The following is a 21263-nucleotide window of genomic DNA, read 5'->3' as shown; positions in this document are numbered from 1 at the left end:
CCTCCATCACCTCCAGTCTCTTCTTTTACGCACCGCGTCCGATAATGCGCGCAGGTACAGGGACTCTAATCGCCGCATTCCAAGCCGCCACACTTCGCAATTAACCACCTTCTTATGGACTAATATGAAAGGAGTGGATGTAGAGGTGTGACACAGCCAAGAAAAGGAGGCACAAATCTCGCGTGGATCGTTCTTGTTTTCCATCACCCGAGCGTCTCAGCATGGATGTCTTGGCGAACCACAGTATCTTTCAGGAACTTCAGCTCGTCCACGACACCGGCTACTTCTCCGCCATGCCCTCGCTGGAGGAAAACTGGCAGCAGGTACGTGAAAAACTTCGCATTATAAAGCCGGTGCGCGTCCTTCATTTCAGCGCTGATGCTGCTGCTGATGGTGATGATGGTGATTGGGCTCACATGCGCTCGAGGTTGCAGGCGTCAACTTTTCCACCCCACCCGAAGCGTGGATGCGTGTGGGGAGAAATGAGGAGACGCTTTTATATCACTCATATGTGACAATTTCTCGCGGAGATGGCAAAGTGGATAAGATGGGAGCGCACGCCGGCGCGTAATAAAGCTGTCAAATGCGATTTGGGAAGATGAAGATCCGGATCCCCATAATAGGCACTGAATTGGTCGTGAATAATACATCTGCATCCCTCAGATTACTGAGTTGTGAACCACCTCCCCTCCTCCCCTCGCATGGAGGAGAAGTCCCCTCTCTTATTCATAATAGATTTGCGAACATGTCTGGCTTTGTAGCATCTTTAAATGAAGGCAGTGCAGGAGCTGTCATCCGCATGCCATCCCAGCCTCGCACACTTCCCCCCCGTCTTAAGTTCAGCGGGTGAATGTGTGGAGATAGGAGCGAGGGGATCCACGCGGCCACATGGTGATGGATGCGCACCGGGAGCCACTTTACACGGCCATTACTGCTCTTAAAATCCTGTATCACACGTTTTTTTCTGTCTATATCACCGCCGAATTCAAAAGTGGGAAGCAAACTGCTCAAAATGTTATTTATACTTGCAGATGTACTCTCTTTTAACATTTTCTTGTGTGAAATGGCTTAAAATCTGCTTTTTTTGGATAGGAGTCTGGGTCCCTCACCTTAATATCCCACTTCTCCAGCCTAAATCTCATTTTAGTTGCATTTTTCATGCATCTTTTACTGAACATCCCTTCATTTCCTGTATCCAAGCACAAATAAGGGCCACCCGCATGTGCTGCTGCTGCTGCTGCTGCTGGTGATGATGCTTTCCATGCTGCACTTGACTGACCGGGCAGAGAAAAAAAAAAAAAAAAAAAATCATTGCATGGAAATTTGATGCCGGTATTGTTCATGCAATAGGAGCTTCAGCTTTTCCCCACTTCTCTGCTCCATGCGTAAGAGAGGAAGGAGAGGGGGGGATGGAGGGAGGGGGGAGGGGGGAGTGACAGGGGGAGAGGGAGATGAAGAAGGAGGAGGAGGAGGAGAGAGGGAGAGAGAGAGAAACCGGTGCGTGACCGGCGGATCCATTCGTTGTGGCCAAGCAGCCTAATTGGCATCCTACTGTTAGCCACCGACGCATCTTTTCATAACAAGTCTCCAACTCCCTGCCTTCACTGTCAGTGGATTTTTTAAATTGCACGGGGCCTACGTGTACCATATGCAGTGCGAGTCTCTCTCCCAGTTTCTCACCCACAGCCTGCATATCAAAATCAATACCTAATGCAAATGGAAGCAAGAGAGAGGAGAGAGCAGAGAGCTGTGTGTGTGTGTGTGTGTGTGTGTGTGTGTGTAGGCACAAGGCTGGGAAAGCTCTTATCTGTGGAGACTGGAAATGTCAGTTTTTCTTTTGACTGTCTGCAGCCAGAAAACGTCCATTTTGGAATTAAAGGAAAGCACCATGAAATGTAACAGTCGCCGTCCTCGAGCAGCTGTAGTCCGGCATTATTCAGTCAGCGAGAGAAAATGACATTTTTTACATGTTGGATATCAGATTTCAGAGATGAACTGACTGACCTTTCAAAAATGAAACGTCACACGTTTCTAACCTGGGAGCATCTGCAGATATACATCAGCAGAGATGTGAGGTTACAGCACCTTCAGCCACTTAAAAGGTGTACATTTCATTTCATTTTTACAACATTAATATGTGTTTTCACCTCAATCCTGATTTAAAATCGGAACACGATTGATGAAATCTCAATTTGCAGGCTTTTACTCAAAGCATTCGGAGTCTTCTGTCCCAACCCGATCACCAGTATAGATGTTGGCAGTGTACGTTTCTGCAAACCACAGATATGTTGAAGCTTTACATGTTGCAACCCTACGTTTCTTTAGGTTCAATTTTCAAAAAAATGACTTGGTTAGAGTTAGGAAAAGATCGCATTTTGGCTTAAAATACTGTTTTTGCTTGAGGTGTCCAGACTTCTAGTCAATAGTATCTGGTTTTTGTCGCCACAAAGCTGGAGATGTTCAGAGGCCTCATTAAACACACCTGGTTTTGTTGTCACAAACACAGTTAAGGTGACCAGACATCTCGACAAAAATATCAGTTTTTGTCGCCACACAACACAGGTGGCAATTGTTCCAAGGTCTCCTTAAGAATACTCACTGGTGACTTGCTTGCATATGTTGAAACACAGTCTTGAACTGTGGTCGCTGGCTGGTGGTCGCCTGTAACCCCGCCACCATCCCCTCCACCTCCTCATATGGCCTAAACATGAATGTGACATGACATGTGAACAAATCAGTGGTTTGCAGAAACATAAACTGCCAACATTTCGTCTTGGCGACTGAGCTGTGTGTGTTTGTGTGTGTGTGTCCCATCATGAATCATTGGAGCAAATATCAAAGAACTTTATTTGGAAGGCAACCCTCATTCGGGGATAAGAAGATTGCGCTGTGTCCGTGTGTGAGCACAAGGATTATGACTTGCCCCACACTTTGAAACCCCCTCTCCCCCACGCGGCACAGAGAGACGCTCTTGGCAAAGCGATCCTTGTGTTCATTGTAGCAACATGAAGACGCCACCGAGCCCTCCTGAATACATGAATTATGAGTTGTGGCTCTCCTCCTTAAAAGCTCTGTCTCCAGCAGCAGCGGCAGCCTCTGTATTCCAGACACAATTTAGAATTTGATGCTTTTATGGGGGTCTGATGGCGAGATAGGAGGCCGTTGTAGTCGGCCCCTAAATGGCTCCCTGAGATGCGATGGCAAGAGTGATGACTGTGTCCCCTGTTGGTGTCTGTGAGGCATGATTCAGGCGGTTATAGGGGGATGGGGAGCAGAAAAAGGAGCAAAAGTGTTTTGGAGGTCTGCGTTTGAGGCTGCTATTTGTTTCATTATTGAGCCAAATTGTGCCAAACTGAACTGCGCTGTCTCGCTTCCAAATCCCAGTACAGTCGGTTGTTCAGAGTTGGAACAAACAGCAGGGCTGAGCTGGATTTGGAACAAGAGGAGCTGGTCATAACTCACTCATTATATGTGGAACCCAGTTCTCCTCAAAGCAAAGTGTACATGTGTTATTTCGCATCTTTATACCAACAGAAATTGCTTGTTGCCTTGGCTGCGATTTCCAGAGCTTGTTAGGCTCTTTTGTTAACTGGCGTTCGCTCTGATAAAGCCTCGTTTGGCTTCCCCGTCGAGCATTTATCAGCATCTTTGGAGCATCCAGACGCTGGAACGTAAAAGACAAAACATCTGGATTGGATTTCAGGCTGATATGATGGATTTTTCAAGCGCCTCTGGGCTCCGCCGATGACGTGCCCTCCTCCGCAGCACTTGACCCTGATGGGTAGGACGTAACAGGACACCACAAATGGCTGTCTGTCATTGACCTCAGGACACACTCCATACCCTCCAACACATATATTATTCCTTAGGGCCTTAACACACACTCATACACACATGTAGTCTGAGTGCCTGATGCCTACTCAAGCGAAATGTCTGTGCATTGCTGCACGATGCATTATGGGCTTCTATATGTGGACGTGGACAGATTGCACATTTCTAAATATGGAGCAGCAGGGCTCCGGCGCGACCTCCATGTGCGAGCCCCTTGCGCTCAGATGCATCCACTTACATCCAGTTTTTACTCGATAACACGCACATCGGCCAGGCAGCAGCAGCAGCAGCAGCAGTCAGCTCCGTCTGGGGTTGGGGTTGGGAGGGGAGGGTGGGGGGACTCGGCGCGTAGAGGTGGAGGAAGTTGCCGAGCACGCACATTCTCCCCGCTGCAGGGTTTCGCATTTCACAGTCCGGTGGGCACGAACCCCCCCCCCAGGAGCGACGTACACATGCAGATAGATAGTCTAGAGAAGGAGAAGGTGTCCCGAGGAGCAGGGGGGAGGAAGAAGTCGCAGATAAATGGAGTTATTTTGTGTTTTGGCTGAGGCCTCCGAGGGAAAAGTCGCTCCTTACGATGCTGTTAAAGCCGTGGCCTGGGCCAGAGCAGCGCTGTGACCCCTCTGTCAGCCTCCAGAGAGATCACGATGAGGATAGAAGAAGAGACAGGAGAGAATCAGCAGAGGGAACCGTGAACGTCCATATGCATCTATACGCTGCCGAGTGCGTGTCTGCGTACGTGCACGCCGGCGCGTTATGTGTCTCACAGTGTTATGTAATCCTCAGTAGGCCACAGCTGCTTTCTCACACACAGCAGGCATGCTGGGGAGAGCAGCCAACTTGGCCCCCTCCTTCCTGTCTCCGTCCTCCTCCATCCCTTGTTCCTCCATCCTCTCTTTCTCACCCTCTCGTTTTTCCCACTTTCCTCTTATAGAATTAGCACACTATGGATTTTTGATCTCTGCAGGGCTGTTGTGTAAGCTCGGTACTCGTGCGTTCTCCCCACGCCGTACGTGGCAGGTAACGACGTTTTCCCCCCCAAGTTTCTTTTCTTTGCGCCGGCAAGGAGAGTAAATGAGTTTAGACGTCTGAATCATGTATTTCCTGTCAAGGAAGGAAGCTAAAATAAACCAACCCGTTAAAACACACACCTCATATCTTCTCCGTGACCTTTTACTCGCTGCTATTTGATGAAATTTTATGCAAATTAAAATTAAATCAATCCTGTAACGGGCACAGTTCAGTATCCTGCGAGCAGGCGGAGGAAGGACAAACTGGGACCTAATCTTATTTGTCTCAAAAGAGCTCCCGGTAGCGTCTTCGTTCCACGCCTGCGGCTTTATTAAAATGTCACATCAACTCGGAGACGTGGAATTCCTGAAATGAAGTTTGGACGCTCTCCAAAGAAAAATGTAGTTAATTTCCTTTTAGTTTAACTGACATCTGGTCCCGTTTGAACAAAGCCTCTCAAGATGCGATGGCAGGAAAAGTAGTGCCACGGTATCAGCAGTCATTCCTTATAGTTTGCCTAACTCATATTATACACCATTACTCTTTTACAGCTGCAGTTAATTTCCAGAAATCCTCAAAGTTCCCCCGATGAGCCCGTGCTACCTCATGACGCTCAGATGCCGAATATGAAATTGATTTCTCGCAGCGTTGTTTTGCTCGCCTCTAACCCGATAGCAGTCAGAAGATCTTGAAGATGGATGCCAAGTAGAATCTATTTGACACGGCCTGGCCCGTGACGCACCGAGGCTTGAAAGGAAGCCTTTGTGCGCCGGTGCACAATGCAGCATCTCTGCTGGATGTTTCTAAGTGTTTCACAAGGTTATTACTCAATTCATCGATCCTTGGAAAAGATGCACCTCTGTTTACAGGGCAGAAAAAAAAGAGAAACAGGTGCACCGAATGTTGTAGGTTTACCTTAAATTTGCAGGATTTTCGCTTGTGATCGAGATGTGATTTCATGCAGGTGCACAGGTTTGTGGATGTTGTGTAATGAGATGTGCAAGCGACCCCCTGACCCAGTAACATCCATTCCTCCATAAGAGCGCTTAGTGAACTCTGCCACCTCTGTCTCATCACTCAGGCAGCTGAGAGGCGATTGCCAGTGATAGGTGCCTGCTACTGCTTTATGGGCGTTGATGAAAAGGTTGGAAGCGCTGATGAAAGAGAGGACGGCGGAGGAAGTATTCATTTGTCTGACGCTCCGGTGACTGTCCCGTCAGAGATAGAGGGAGAGGGGTGAGAGGCAGAGGAGGTGTCAGTGGTGGTGAAGAGAGAAAAAAGGCAGCGAACGGGGGGGAGGGAGGGAGGGAGGAGGAGAGGAAGCGGGGGAGTGAGAGGGAGCGTGGTGAACAAGCACATCTTTATGTATGGCTTCCGTCTGCAAAACGCTCTGCCACCCCAGGTTTGATTAACAGTGAGAAGAGGAGCCAGTCATTTTTTTCGCCTCACACCAGCACACATGGCTTGGCAATGACTTTCACATCATTTGAGGCGAAATCGGGAAGCCGTTACAGCACCTTACAGTGATCCGACATGCTTCGCTGCTGCCATCCGGCTTGGCAACCGCAGGGAGAAAAGAGAAAGGAAGAGAAGTCTCAGGCACTCGTTTTATGCCTTGGAATCACCACCGATTCTCTCTCTCTCTCACACTGTGTCTCTCTATGTCTCTTTATCTCATGACTCTCTTGCTCTGTTTCTCTTTGACAAACTCCGAGAAGACGAAGTCACAGCTGCCTTGTTTGATTTGCCCTGCTCTAACCCCCCATTTAAAGTCAGTCTCGCTGCAAAAAAAAAAACAAAAGTTGAACTCTGGAGAGTTACGCAATCAAAATTTGGCACAATGCTGAATAAAAGGCTCTCGCACACAAAGCGTGACGCAAGTAAACGGCACGAAAGCTGCCGGTGGCATCGTTGCACCAAAAGTATTTACATGTATTATAATGCAAATTTCACACCACTCCTCCAGGTTTTTAATAAAGCTTCGCACCTCATTTATCATGTAAATAATAGACTTAAAGCAATAGTTTGAAACAATTATTCCCTTCCTTGCAGAGAGCGAGGGCCCAGACAAACCTACATCAAAGAGCAGGCGAGCGACAAAGGCCGACTGTTGCATCGCCTTTGAACACACTGCAAAGACTACAACTGCATGTTCTGTGCCTGCATGAGAGGAAGTAACTCTCCACACCTCCAGGTGTGGAAGTCTGGTGTTGCCACCCATAGGTCCTGCCGATTCACCATGTGGCCGAAAAGCCACCGATATTGGTCCTTGACCAACTGTCGGTTGGGTTTGTCAAGGCCCTAACATGAAAGGATTGATACCGATCGCATTTCTCCCCATTGAAGCCAGGCGGTGGCTAGCTTAGCTTAGCATAAAGACTGGAAACGGGGAAACAGCTAGCCTGGCTCTGTCTAAAAGTAACCTCCAAAGTAACTCTGCAAGACTTATCTGTCTGGGTACCTGACTGTGTTGTTGAAGGCAAACAATGAGGTGATCCTTCAGTGATGCTAACGTTGCTGTGTAGCTCTTAGCACGTTTGACATTGCTTGTTGCAGTGCTTGAATCTCTTCATAGTGAAACTAAACCCTTTTTTCATTCAGTGATTTTTTTAATAACTGCCATGAATCACTTTATGCAGAAGGTCCTTGGGTATGTAAAGGCATCAGTGATAATTGGTTCCTCCCTATCTTCTCTCTGGACCCCAATGTGTTTAATCTTCCAGCCTGCTCACATATTTGTAAATCCATTGGCTCTAATAATGGTCACACATTAGCACTGTGTCCAGGCATTTTATAGCCCTCACTGGCTGTGACATACCAAGCGTTACATCCCATCTTACTGCCTACCTGTTGCTAGGCAGCCTTGGCAAGCAGGAAGACCAGCTTTGGCCTATTTGTTTGTTTAGCTGTCAGTCTGGGAGGCTAATCCCACCCCGAGGGACTCCTAGCCATCCAGAAACCAGAGATCCAGCCATGTGGACCATCTCTCTCCAAAGATGGAGCGAGAGGAAGGGGGGAGAAAGAGATGGAAGGCGGAGAGAGACAAGGGCAATTTGCCCTGAGTAAACACCGCTGCTTGTTGTTGTCATCCGAAGCCAGTCATCAATCACGGCCATGGGCTCTTGGTGGTGACAGCCGCAAGGACGCGCCGCTGCGCTCTGAAACCGGTTGGATAGTTTATAAAGCAACACGGTCACTGCTGAAGATCACAGTGTCCAATGCCGGCCTTGTTGACTTTCTGGGAGAGTGTGCTTTTTGCAGAAGTCTTTTTAAAAGGGTTGTTATCTCGACTTCAGGGTATCAGAGTTCAGTAAAGACGTAACAATGTCAGTTATCGGCTTTCAGAAGGGGTGTGCGCTTGACTTTTTTCGCTGTGTTATGTAAGCGGCAGCAACTTTGTGTGGAAGCCTCCATGCAGTCACGTGTGTGTTCGCTTTGCATGCCGGCTTCATCGCTCAACTGCGGTTGTCCAACATGCAAAGCCGGTGGTGATTTTCCACCTGCTATGGCTCGCTGCTCGAAACTCTGTCCACCTGGTTGGCAAGCATAGATTTCTCCTTTTGTATCTTTTGGCATGATCACATTTGTTTTCCTGCTTTGAAGTGATTTACATGCTGATTGATAAGACCAAGAAAATGTACCAAATCCTTTGAAACTTGATTAAAGCCCAAAGTATTTAGCAATAAGCACAATCTGAGCACAATATTACCAGAAATATTTAAAGATAGGGGAGGTGATTCTGGAGAAGGATAGTTGATTGCTGAGTCTCATTCCCAGGTTGTCAATTTCGATGCTTTGGGTCGGTATTCGGCCCAAAGTTCGAACTCGGAGCATCGGTATTTGACGACCCGGAGATAAGACTCAACAATCACCTTCCTTACCTTTAAGGTAGAAACACTAGATTTTCAAACAGGACAAGGGCACAAAATAAGGTCATAAACAAGGTTGAAATTGAACTGAACTGTGCAATGTCCTTGATGAAATTTGCAATAAATCAAATTACCAGAATCTTATTTTGGGCTTGGAGGTCTAGGAGTAATCCAGCCTTGCATAAAGTAAGCTGGATGAATAAGCTTGGTCATGTTTCACAAAATATGACATATTGCTATTAGTTTTGGTCCAAAAAACATACATTTCAAGCTATAATCTTATTGTAAATCTATTTGAAACCAGGCATAAGGACTCAGCTGGGTGGTCAGAACCAGATAAAGGATGTTTTCTATTGTCAGCAGCTGATGCTAAATTCACTGGAAGATTAAACTGGGTCCCAAATTACCCTAAAGACACTGGTATCTTCCGCCAACTGGGTACGTCATGTAGTTTCAGCCATTCTGAGCGCCTGCGGGGCGAAGTTGTCTGAATAAGATACGACTTGTATCCTCAAAGCCGGGCAGATTCAGCTTGAATTGGGATTAGCCTATATGTCAAAGCCTGAAAGCGCAATTTTTCACGAGGAGAAATATTATTTTGACGTGCAGCCTCGGCAAAAAAAAAAAAAAAAAAAAGGCTGTATAAGTGTCAAAGTAGACAGACAGAGGGGGTGAAGAGATTTTGCACCCTGCTTAACTCCTCGAACGGCCTGGGAAGTGCCCTTCTGTGATTTAATGAGACCTGTGGGAAGAGCCATTCATCAGCGTGACAGCGCACCTCTGTTTCCCATTGTTCAGTTCTGGTATGTGAGGAGAGCAGTGTGTGTTTTAGCCTTAATGATGGGCTGGCAACCCTTTGATTAGATGAATCTCCTGATGCTAATTAAGATTTTGGGCTGCCAAAAGACATCTGTGTTTATGCCTTCCTTCCTCTCTCTCTGCCTGTATGTACTGTACTTGCGTTGAAGTGTGTGTGTGTGTGTGTGTGAGCAGTTTACAGGATGTGTTTGGTAAATTTGATATTTTTGTCTGAAGTGGGAGTTTTGGTGGTTACTTGTGGGCTGACGTAAGCGCAGAGCCTTGGGCAGAGACACTGCGCTGTTTCAAACAACTCCGGATGCAACTCCTGAAAAGGGGATTTCTTGGAGGTAAAAGTTGACCATCTGTGCATAAAATCTGTCCGCAAAGTACAGACACTTTAACTTGTTTCCCATCTGAATCACCTTGCTGTACCAACGAGTGTCTAGAGAGGACGTGGCAGTGAATGACTAAATGCCTAAATGACTTTAAAGGAAGAATTCATCCAAAAGATTAAATCCAGTCAGGTGAAATTTTGTGAAATAAAAACATAAAAAAGCTCCATACAGCTTATCAGGTGTAATCTAAGTCTCTGAGAGCCCAACTTTATTTAAAAAGACTTTATTTACACCCTCGATGTGCAGTAAAGCATGTTAACGCTTTTAGCTTAGCAGCTCCAGTGAAGATTTCATCTTAAAAAGAGTGTAAATTTTGTCTTTTCAAATCAATTTGGGATCTTCTTACACATCAATTTTCAATATTATGTTGCAACAACGCCGTGCGTTAGGTCTGGTTAGGTTAAGGCAGAAAAATCACTTAGTTAGGGTTCAGAAAAGATCATGTTTTGGCGTATAATACCTTGTTTTGTCATAACAAAGACGCAAAAGCCGCAAAATGTCATAGCATCTCGAGGTGTTATGCCACCCATATCTGCTCCTCCTCCTGATAAATCTTGGAAACCATTGGCTATCGTTGAACAACCACTTCACCTCTGCAGTCAGTGTTTTCGGGGCTTGGGGTTTCGGGTTTGCATCCTGATCATGACTTCGTCTTCCTCGTGGCGGGTCATTTCGGTGTTTCGATGATCGACAGGCTCCGAGATGGCATTTCCGCCATCTACCTCGCTTGCTTTCCAAAAACTGTTTACCTGAATGCAACCAAAGTCCACTCACGAGATCGGCCGATACTTCCTGGACTTCATTGGAAAACAGGATGATTCCAGTAGGACTACTTCAATCTCGTCCCTTACAGAGATCATCTCTTAAAACGTAACATGACACATACTGTGGAAATGTTTGATACGACTCGTATCCCAGTCAGATTCACAGCCTCCTCTATTATCTCCTCATGTGAAGTGCAATAACTTCCATTATTCAGTGCTAAATCAATAAAAAACAAACTATCCATATGGGGATCTGTGATACAAATCTTAGCAAATACCAGTTTGAGACTTAAAAACATTTAAGAATCCCTGCTGAAGATGTTTTTCCCATCTTTTTAACTAAACTGATGGTGTCACATAAATGTTTCACTACCCAATTCCCCCTTGCGCACTTTCAGGGAAGAAAATTTGATAACTTATGCTAAAAAGAGCGAAGGCATCCCCGCTTTCTCCCCCCCGCTTCAACTCTCCCTTCCTCAAATCACTCCTCTCTGCGAGCACATGTGTGGCTAGACAGCGCAGCGTCCCGCTCTCCAGTTTACTGCTGCCGTATGTGTTATTCAGTCTTTTGCCCCAGATATTATTTCATTGTAAAATGATGCCAATTAGTAAAGCCAGTCGCCGGTGGCTGTGGTCTGGCTCCTTCGTCGTTCCGGCGGGGAAAGTTATTTGGGTCGGCAGCTATTTTCGGCCTGTGATGTTGCCAGGAATACTTCAGGGAGCAGCCACTGTTTTATAAGAGAGCACATCAATAATTTTCATTGGTGTATGTGTGTGTGTACAGGCAGGGAAACAAAAAAAAGACACGGAGGGCTTCACAAGCGGAGTTTATTGGGTTTATGTGTGTGTGTTTATACCTGTAAGAAAAGCGCCTGTTTGTCGAGCGTTCAGCGGAGCAGGTGTTTTGTATACTCTTCATGTGCGGGTCCACGTGCACCCGCGACTGTTTCACAGTGTCGTGACCTCCCATTAATTTAAAGCACGTTCATTTGCGCACCTTTAAACTTTAACCCCTAAATCTCGTCGTGGCTTTTCTTCCCCGCTTCGCCCTTTTGCCCCGCGTTCACCTGCTCCCCCAGACTGAATGCTCAGCTTGTGTGACAGCAGACACACACACACACACACACACACACACTCACAGCAGCACATATAGCTGAATAACACCTTTCTTAGTGCGTCTAACCGCTCACAGCTGAGCGGCCGTACATTGTCGGGATGAAATTGGGGTGAAGAGTCCTCGCACTCCGCTTACGCTTCCCCGCTGAAAAGCCAGCCGCTCGGCGCAGAGGGGTGAACAGGTTCAGCCTGCCGCGCTGCCTCCGCCCATCCTCGTCCAACCTAAACTCTCCTTCTCTCTCTCTCCACCCTATCTCTTGGAGGAGAGCCCACAGCGGTAGCGGTGGCGAAGAGACGCCTTTCAATATTTTTAAGCGGCTTGGCCTAATCTTTGTCGCTCAGGTTTGTTTTGAAAGCACTGCCGTGGGAATAAAGACGGAGAGCGACAGCGCCCCACCTCCTGTTTGCACGGCCTCGGATGCGCATAAAGTCGCCGGGGTGTACACACTCTTGCGTAACACTCTTGCAAAAACACGTGCGCGCACACTCCGACATGTCTGCGACCCTGAGCTAATCCACCTTGGCCTTGCGAGACTGTGCCACTGACCCGCTTTTCGCTGCTCGCGCTTGTTTTCTTTACCGTTCGCTTGTGACGCCAGACCCCTGAAACTGTGGGCCCCTAACAGACAATTTAAGTGTTACACAACACCTGCACGGCAATAGGAGGGTAAACACTGACTCAAAACAGAGGTGGCTTCTTATTCAGTCGTGGAGAAAGCATGCAAGAATGAACCATTCTGGCTCTTATCAGCGAGGGCACGGCGCCACAGTTGCACTTCACGCTTTGTGGACGTGATTGGGGTGCCGAGCGGCCCTGTTCTGACTGGCACTGTATGAGGAGGAAGCAGAGTTTTTCCGCTTCACTGTTCCCTTTATCTCTCCCCTCTGTTATTTTCGGCTCTCCTCCCCACTCTCTTTCTCTTTTTTTTTCGCTGCTCGCCGCTCTTTTGTTTCTCCGTGCCTTTTCCAGCCAAGGCCCCATTCTCTTGCCCCGTCATTGTGTGCGGTAATGAAGATTAGCCAGCCTGCCGCACACAATGGGGTCCCCACATCCGGAGCGCAGACTCCCCAAATCCTGCCGCAAGCTGCTAACCCCGGTGTAAAACCACTGTTGTCGCCGACCCCCTCCATCCAAACACCACCCAACCCCTCTTCCACACATATATACATGTTCTGGTTCATCCACGCACACACAAACACGACCGATATGCACTCTGCCGTGTTGAAAGCGAATGGCTGAAATGTCTCCTGATTAGATTAGGATGGTTTTGACAGCTGAGAGGGAGCGCTTGGCGACTCATACGCCGATAAACAGCAGCTCACCCAAATCCAGTTAAAGAGAGACAGAGTTCCCCTCCCCAGCGAGTGCAACACAGCTCCAGTCCTCAGGATTATACCCCCCTCCACCCTCTCCTCGCTCTCCCATCTCTCTCTCCTCCTCACCCCCATCCTCCATCCCCTGCTATTCTCCCCTTCTCGCCAATCTCATCCTCCTCTCCATCATTCGTCTTCCTCAGTCTCAAGATGCCCCCTTCTTCTCCTCTCTTCTTCTCTCCCCTCGATCCTATTTCACCCTCACCTCTCCCATCCTCGACTTAATACCAGAACAAAGGCGTTTTCCACACTTTGTCACAAGCTATTTAGATGGAGCAGCAGAGGTCTTTATACGCGCCGTGCACTTGTTGTATCCTGAGCCTAAGACCTCGTAATAACGTCTGTATCGCTCTCAAGGTCGGCAGATCTCCGCGAGTTCAATCTGTTTACGTGTCGAGCTGCTTTCGGCGTTGAGAGGACGCATGTGCAGCTTTGTCTGTGAGGAAAGATGGATTATCCAAATGTGACAGCAGGATTTCTTTATATACATTCCCAAATGTATTCACAGGGAAGTCAAATACCGGTATGTCAACTTACCTCATACAGCTTCAATATGCAGTATAATTCAACATTTTGGGAAATACTTTAATGCCAAAAGTTGAGATGATACCACCCTAATATCTCTTCTTTAAGGTGGAGCTAAAAGATGCTAGCTTAGCATAAAGGCTGGAAATAGGGGTAACGGCTCTGTCCAAAAGTCACAAAATCTGCGAACCAGCACCTCTAAAGCTCTCTAATCAACACGTTATATCCTGTTTGCTTAATCTGCAGTAGTGGGATATGTGACTTCTGGAGTCTGTTGGTGGCTTGGTAATCTCAAGGTCTTAAGAAAAGACGCTAAGAAAGCAGAAATCTCCCATAATGTCTCATCTATTCCTTTTAACTTTATATTAAAGGCAAACTATGCAGGATTTGTCGGTTGCTGTTGATTGCAAACAATTGCGTTTGTACAACCTCAGGTTTCGACGACCGGGAAATTAATTCTCACTGTCTTTTTCAGAAACGTAACACAGCGAAAACTAGAATGGCACTCCACAAAGGCCCAATCTTACAAAAAACAACAACAAAAAAAACCCTACCCCATCTCGCAATGTTAAAGAAAGAGTGAAAAAAGGCCTGGATCCACACCAAAAGTTAATGGGGTCTATTCTGGGTAGAGACCCATCCTCCATCCAAGTTTTGTGGAAATCCATTCAGTAGTTTTTGTGGAATCCTGGTAACAAACCAACAAACCAGTAAACAGACATGGGTAAAGTGACTGTACATTATTAAAAACTTTATATAATGCCTTACTGTTTATTTCACGCTCTTAACAGCAATATTTTCTTTCATTTGGACGTCGCTTTGCATTTTTCTGTACAGCACAGATGCAGGCAGGAAATGAGCATGAAGGCAACACGAACAAACAGGAGCAGGACCCCGACCAGCAGAAACAAAATGTGGATCTCGTACCTAAATGAGAGGCTAAATCTACTTCTGTGTATAATTGAAAATGTAATAAGAGCTAGAAAACGCATTTCCTGCTGAAAATGCTAAATTGCTAATTTCTAAACTCTACTCATGAGATTTACAGAAAGTGATATGAGATTTCGGTCACATCGCTCAGCCCTATATGCACAGCTGCTGCGCTGACCTTGAGGTGATTTTTTTGCCTTGCATCAATTTGTTTACTAAACTTGACCTCCAACATTTCTTTAATCACCGAACTGTGTAAAGGAGTTCTTCGTATCAGCGCCGGCGTTACGTTATTGGACGACAGAAGGGAGGTCCCGAGTGTCGGCGATGATGTGGATGTGTGCTTTCTGTTGTGTCTGCTCCGAGAAAGCAATGGGAAATGTCTTTGCGCTCCATTAAGCAGAGGTCACCAGTTTTTTTTTGCGCTCTGAGTGCTCCATCATTGTTGCTTTCCCGCTAGATGAAAGGTGCTTTGAAGACCCCCCCCAACCCATCACACACAAACACACATCCACGTGTCGCGTCAATCTCCACTAACTGAGGGCTTACGTGCCAAAAATGAAAACCGAACCTCAGGTTTCTGCAGACGAAACAGGTTCAATTCCCATGTCCAGAGACTGAGCACTGATTTAAAATGACAGCTTAACTGCCTTAAAAAGTAAATCCAACAAAAACAAAATTGCATTCGAGTGCCCGAGTGTCTGTTGGTGCATCCATCCAAACTAAAATTGACTGCGTGTGAAGGAGGTGTCAGCTTTACAACCAAATGTGCATTATTCCCTCAAACTCCGTCAGCAAATCGTGATTTAACAACTGGCAGTGTCTGTTATCAGCTTGAAGCCCGCACAGTGTAAAAGCGCCTCGAGGTGCTGCGTTGCCAGGCTTTGACGGAGGGTCTGACGGCGGCCCTGATTATTACTGTGAGGCTAATGTCGTCTGATAAGGCCGTGTGTGTAATTAAGCTGTTTCCGCGGCGTGTTATCTGAAGCTAGGTGAGGCTCGGCTGCCTGGAGAGATGGAGCTGTTAGTCAATGAGGAGGAGGAGGAGGACTGTCTCTTTCTCTAAGCTGCAAAGTAATTTTTTTTTTTTTTTTGCTTAGGTAGGAAGACTTCACCCTTCACCCCTCTCTCCACACTTTCCTCTCCTAATCTGAATCTTCGCGTAGCTTGTACAGAACCCTGTTTCTTCATTTTTCACCTGTCTGTCTGTCTCCTCCTTCTTCTCTCTGGGATTCAGATAAATTAGCTGTGTCTCTGCCCTGCAGCTCTGTCTCTTTGTGTCTCTGCTCCCTCCGTCTCTCCCAAGCCCCCGTCGGGGCACCAATAGCTCTAAGATCCCTCCTGGCCAAACGCTGCACCCCCTGCCGCTCTCTCCGCTGAGAGTAACCGGGTGAAGCGAGGGCGCTCTGCTATTCAGATCAGCGTTGAGGGGAAAAAATGAAGCACCGTCTCCCCTTTCCCCTCCTCCAGGCCCCGTAGGCAGGTTCCTCCTGCTCGACTGGGACCAGCCGACGACGCCATGCTTCTCTCCAAGGAGTCTGGGGGCCGGAGCTCTTAGTGGAAGGAGCAGAAACCCTGAAGGGCAGCTTAGAGGGGAGGGAGTGCTTTTCGGAGATTTTGTGTGTGTGCACGGGTGGGGCTGCTGTGTAAGTATTGCTCAGTGAAGCTATAGATTACCGTCTCTGTCAGCTGCGACGGCCACCGCTGATGAGCTCCAGCGCGGTATCATTTCGTATCGATTAGGCACTGCGACGCAAACACACAAAGGCTGTTGGGCGAGATGGCCACTGCCTAGGGCTACTGGTCATTTAGCTGTCACCTCAAAGTGATGGCTTGGCCCGGCTCACCCAGATCAATGGGAGACACAGGCCCCTATAACACACTATGGCAGGATAACACATGTGCACAGACACACTGGCGTACACACACTTTGTGAAAGAGTGCTCTCGGGATTAAGTGCCTGCCCAAAGTTTTCCCCTTCGATAAAAGTGCCAAGTGTGTTGCTGAATTACAAACAGCAATAACAAAGACGGCTGTAAACAAAGTCGGTAAAGTGCAAAAGTGAGTCATAAAAAATGAAATCAAAAGAATAAGAAAGGAGGAGAAGACAATCCGGTGCCAATGTGAGTACTGATGTAACTGTTGTCAGCCTCATCTAGAGCATAAAAATGATTAATTCTCAGGGTTTTAATCAGAGCTGCTATCGCTTTGTTCGCACCCCGTGACTCAAACCGAGCCTCTTCTTATTTCCTGCGACCGATGACAATGAGCGATTTGAATAAAAGCACACAACAAGCAATAAACAAGGCTGTCAGTTAAATGCGAAACAACAAAAGAAGAGAGGCGAGGCGAAGCTGCCGGAGAAGCCAAACGTTAATTCATCCGTGGCTTGAATGTTACTCACTTTTAAAATGAGTAATCAAACCCCTGCCAGAAATAAAAATGGCCCGACCAAGTAATCAAAATGTCATGTTGGGGCTGAAAAGGAATCTTTTTCCAATTTGTGGGAGACGGTGACGACAATCAAAAGCGCATTTTGCGCAGACGCTTGTTGTGCTGTCCGCCACACAAGCACACAACAAAATACAACAAGAGGATACTGCAAGTATGAACAACACTCCTGCTGCACCATTGTGGAAATACAGGAGTAGTTTGACATTTTATCACTTTCTTGCTGAGATTTAAAAGAGAAAATCAATACTGCTCTCATGTCTGCGCTCTGTATATGAAACTGGAGCCAGCAGCCAGTTAGCTTAGCTTAGCATGAAGGCTGGAAACAGTGGGAGACAGCTAACCTGGCCTTGTCCAAAGGTCCTCCAGCATGTAACCAGACAAAGAAATAGTGTGCCAAGTATCCATCTTGATTGTTTTTGGTTTGTGTTACTTCATTTTGGAGATATCATACCACGTTTTGGAGATGCTTTACATAAGTGGCATCCACATGGGCTTAGCTGTTAAATTAGATTAGTTAGCTAGCTTCATATCCATGAGTAGATGGATGTTTTCCTTTGTGCAGTGATGGGGTTGGTGGGTATAGTTTGATAGAAAGAAAATAGTTGCTCACAATAAGGTCTGTGGGTTATCCTGAGTAACTGGCTCATGATTTCAGGAGAGAGACGTTACTGTTGAGTTTTTTAAATGTATTTTTTTTGGGAAGGAACAGTATGTACTCTTGATTTGGGGGAGAACTGTCCCTTTAAACAAACCAGATGTAACATGGTATTTAATGATCCTTAGAGTTGCTGGTAGGTGGATTTTGTTGCCTTCAGAGAGAGCCAGGCTCACTGTTTACCCCCTGTTTCCAGTCTTTATGCTAAGCTAAGCTAAGCTAAGCAGCTGCTGGCTCTAGCCTCCTGCACTGATGTGAGCAGTGTTAAGCTTCTCATTAACTCGTCAACAAAGCAATTTAAATAAAAATACACTTTTTCCACAATGTTGAACTATTGCTGTACGGTTTGTCCTTACAGACGACATACGAAGGACCTTTGTTATAATTCAACAAGACGTTTTTATTCCAACAAAATAATGAAAGTATTAACTAAAATCTAGACTCATAATCTAGATCTCGAGGCACAAAAAAAAAATGATTTCAATATTTTGCTTAATGATGCAACCCTGCTGGGAAGGTGCTGCAGGGAATCATGGGTCATCTTTAAAAAGATGTGACAGCACCCCCCCTATGCTCAGTGTTTTTAACAATAGCGCTGCTGCAGCACCCCCTCCAGCTCACGGCCCCCTTATGCTCATGCCCTTTTCAACCCTGCGAGCATCATCTCTGAATATTATTCATAGCACCTTGTCTCTATCAGTGCATCAGTAAAAACTAAACACGGTTATCCTAAAATTAATGAGCCGTATCCACCCCATTACATTTATCTGTTTAGTGGTGTTTTGGGCCTTCCTTTAGGGCATTATGCATGCTCTTCTGTTCATATTTATAACCCAGGCTTTTTATTAGCGACGTAGCGGGGTGCTAACAGTTGGGAGGCAGCCTGCACTTTGATGGTGATGGCAGGCGGCTCGGCGCAGGCCAAATGTGACGGGGAGAGAGGATCAGCTGCCAGGCCAAGGGCCCCGCGGAAGAGGGAGGAGGGGGTGAGACAGAGAGGAGAAGTGAGAGCTGGAGGAGACTTTTTTTAACTTAAAAGACGGAGAAGGGAAAAATAGAAGTTGGTGAATTAGGACTGGTTCACAGCTATAATAAGTGTCTTGTGATCGCCTAATATTTGGATTACAGCGCGAGTGATGAATAAAGACGACAGAATTCTAGTGATTTGACCTCAGCCCAATATTATTCATGCTCGAGACGTACAACTTCGCGTTCAGACGTGTTTTTCTATCAGGAATTGACTCATTGATTCTTCCACAAACAGAACGTATGTGTATTTATGAGTAGGAAGATATACAGTATGTAGAGGAAAGACCTGTGACCATGCACAGTTTGTACAAAACGCTGCTGAACTGTGAACTTTCTTGACATTTTTTAGTGATTAATGGAACCAAAAGACCTTAAAGGAACATCTACTCACCCCCCGTGCTGATGGAAAGTCGGGTGAAGTTTGGTAGTCCACCAAACATTTCTGGACGTTGCAGCATTCTCCTGCACAACTGAAGTCGATAATGACAACATTTTCATTTTCAACCGACGTAACTTCCTTTTTTGTTTGTAGAGCTGCTGTTTCCATTATGCAGTACATTCCCATGAAATATCAACCCCAAAAACTGTCAATAAAGCGTGCATTCTTGAAGTCTGACAGTGACTGAAACCACAGCTGAAAATTGTTAAGGTAATTAACCGTGCAATTAAGTGTTGCTGCGCGCAACTCATCAGCCATTCTTGGAAATTATATTGAATTTGGCAAGAAAACAAGAAGAAACATCAGTCAAATATTTTGAAAACCGAGCATTCGTTTAATTTGGTAAAGAGAAATATGTCAACATTTATCGGTTCCGGCTTCTTAAATGTGAGGAATTCCAGCTGATGTCTCTTTTCTGAAAATTGGATCAGATGGCAGCCCAATAGTGACAGCACGTCCTGATGCAAGAACGCTAAATGACACAGCACAACCAGCGGGGTCACATTAACCTCAACCTTGCGAAGAAAGCAACAGCGATGTTCCTCGCAGGAACTTCAATCAGCTTCAACTTTGACCTTATTAGTGGTAACCTTTCACTCCTCAGCCAATTAGATAAGACATTACATAACCTGAAAGTGACTCGTGATGAGAAAAAAGGTTATAATAGGCTTCACACAACACTTCCTGAGTGATCTTGATAAGGCCCTTTTCACGGAAGACATTTTGACATGCGGGAAAGGTGCAGCTGTAATTTAGCATTTAGCTGCTTCAGGTTCAGGGTTTTGATGAAGTGCACACTTGAATTCTGATTCAGAGGATTACGATGCAATACTAAAACGCTTAACGATGAATCTTGATGCATCAAAATATTAGATTCCTGTACATAATTTATTTTTTCTCTGTGTGACTGTACTTTTAAAGGACATGTTGGTTGGAAAGTAGATTTTTGAGTCTCATTCCCAACTCGTCAAATACTGACTGTTTACTGACCTACAATCCCAAAGCGTCAGTATTTGACAAGTTGGGGATAGGACTCAAAAACTTTCTTCCAAATTGGACCTTTAAAACATTACATATGTGTGATGATCCATAATAAAAGATAAACAGATGAATTTATTCAACATTTTCCTTGCTCACGCTCAGCCTGCAGACAAGGTAACGTTTTTCCGATACTCGATAGTATCGAGGCAATTCGGTCAAAGTTCGATACCTAGCCCTAGTAATTGTAAATATTACTAGCAACAGCTTTGCTTTTCCTGTGATTACACGTCACCTCCTACATCATTAGAAAACTGATTGTAGCGCACACAGGAAAGTAACATTTTCAAAAGAACACTCCAGACTGTCTTGTTCCGAGGAGCTTCTTGAACATATGGGCGCTTGAATCTGGGTCGAAGGACTGTCCCATGTCGCACCACCGCCCTGCGCCACCAAGGCGGTTTCCTTCCAGTTTTGGAGGTGGAGGTGGGGCTGCTGGAACAGCCATTGCATTGTCCCAGCTTATCCTGGCTCGCATGAAGGAATCATCCCGAAAGCCTTTCAGGAAATGGACCCTGGCTTTATGCGGAGCCAATTGATGTTGGCTCTCCAGATCGGCGCTTGTCCAAATAGAGCTGAAGCGGGCCGTGAGCTCTCCTTTATCTTGGCTATTGTGCAATGCTTTTGGCTCCTGATTCCTTGCCTACACAAACACACACACGGACACACACACACACACACAAGTTGCAGATTCACTTCAGGCCGCGAGATCAGCAAATAAGCGCGTTTATGCATGCGCGTAGGTGTTCACACAAACACACACACACCCGCACAAGAGCTGCATAATTACACACAGAGCGGCATAATTATGCTGCTCACACGTGCACTTGCAAAATTATGTGCACACACACACACTAGCAAAACTAGCATAATTACATGCAGCCACATGCAGTACATACACCCACTCTACACACACAGGAACCGCTGATCAACTGCATGACCTTCTCTCTTACAATGTTAATGTCACCACCTGGGGGAGGAGGGTGGTGGAGGGGGAAGGAGGAGGGTGGGTGGTGCGTGATGGAGTGATGG

The 21263-nt window shown here is 46.3% G+C and overlaps 1 protein-coding gene across 2 annotated transcripts in view; it reads left to right on the top strand.

Annotated features, from left to right (window-relative positions):
• Nucleotides 1–221: 221 nt before the first annotated feature.
• The window catches only part of LOC140992302 (Krueppel-like factor 7), a 36465-nt gene continuing 15423 nt past the window's right edge, over nt 222–21263 (top strand). For both annotated transcript variants that reach the window (XM_073462607.1, XM_073462606.1), the window contains exon 1: nt 222–323. In XM_073462607.1, the coding sequence (XP_073318708.1) occupies nt 222–323 (102 nt within the window). The remainder of the gene's footprint in view (nt 324–21263) is intronic.

This window comes from Pagrus major, chromosome 24 (assembly GCF_040436345.1).
Source record: "Pagrus major chromosome 24, Pma_NU_1.0".
NCBI classification, from domain to species: domain Eukaryota; kingdom Metazoa; phylum Chordata; class Actinopteri; order Spariformes; family Sparidae; genus Pagrus; species Pagrus major.
This window is presented reverse-complemented; position numbering and strand designations above follow the sequence as displayed.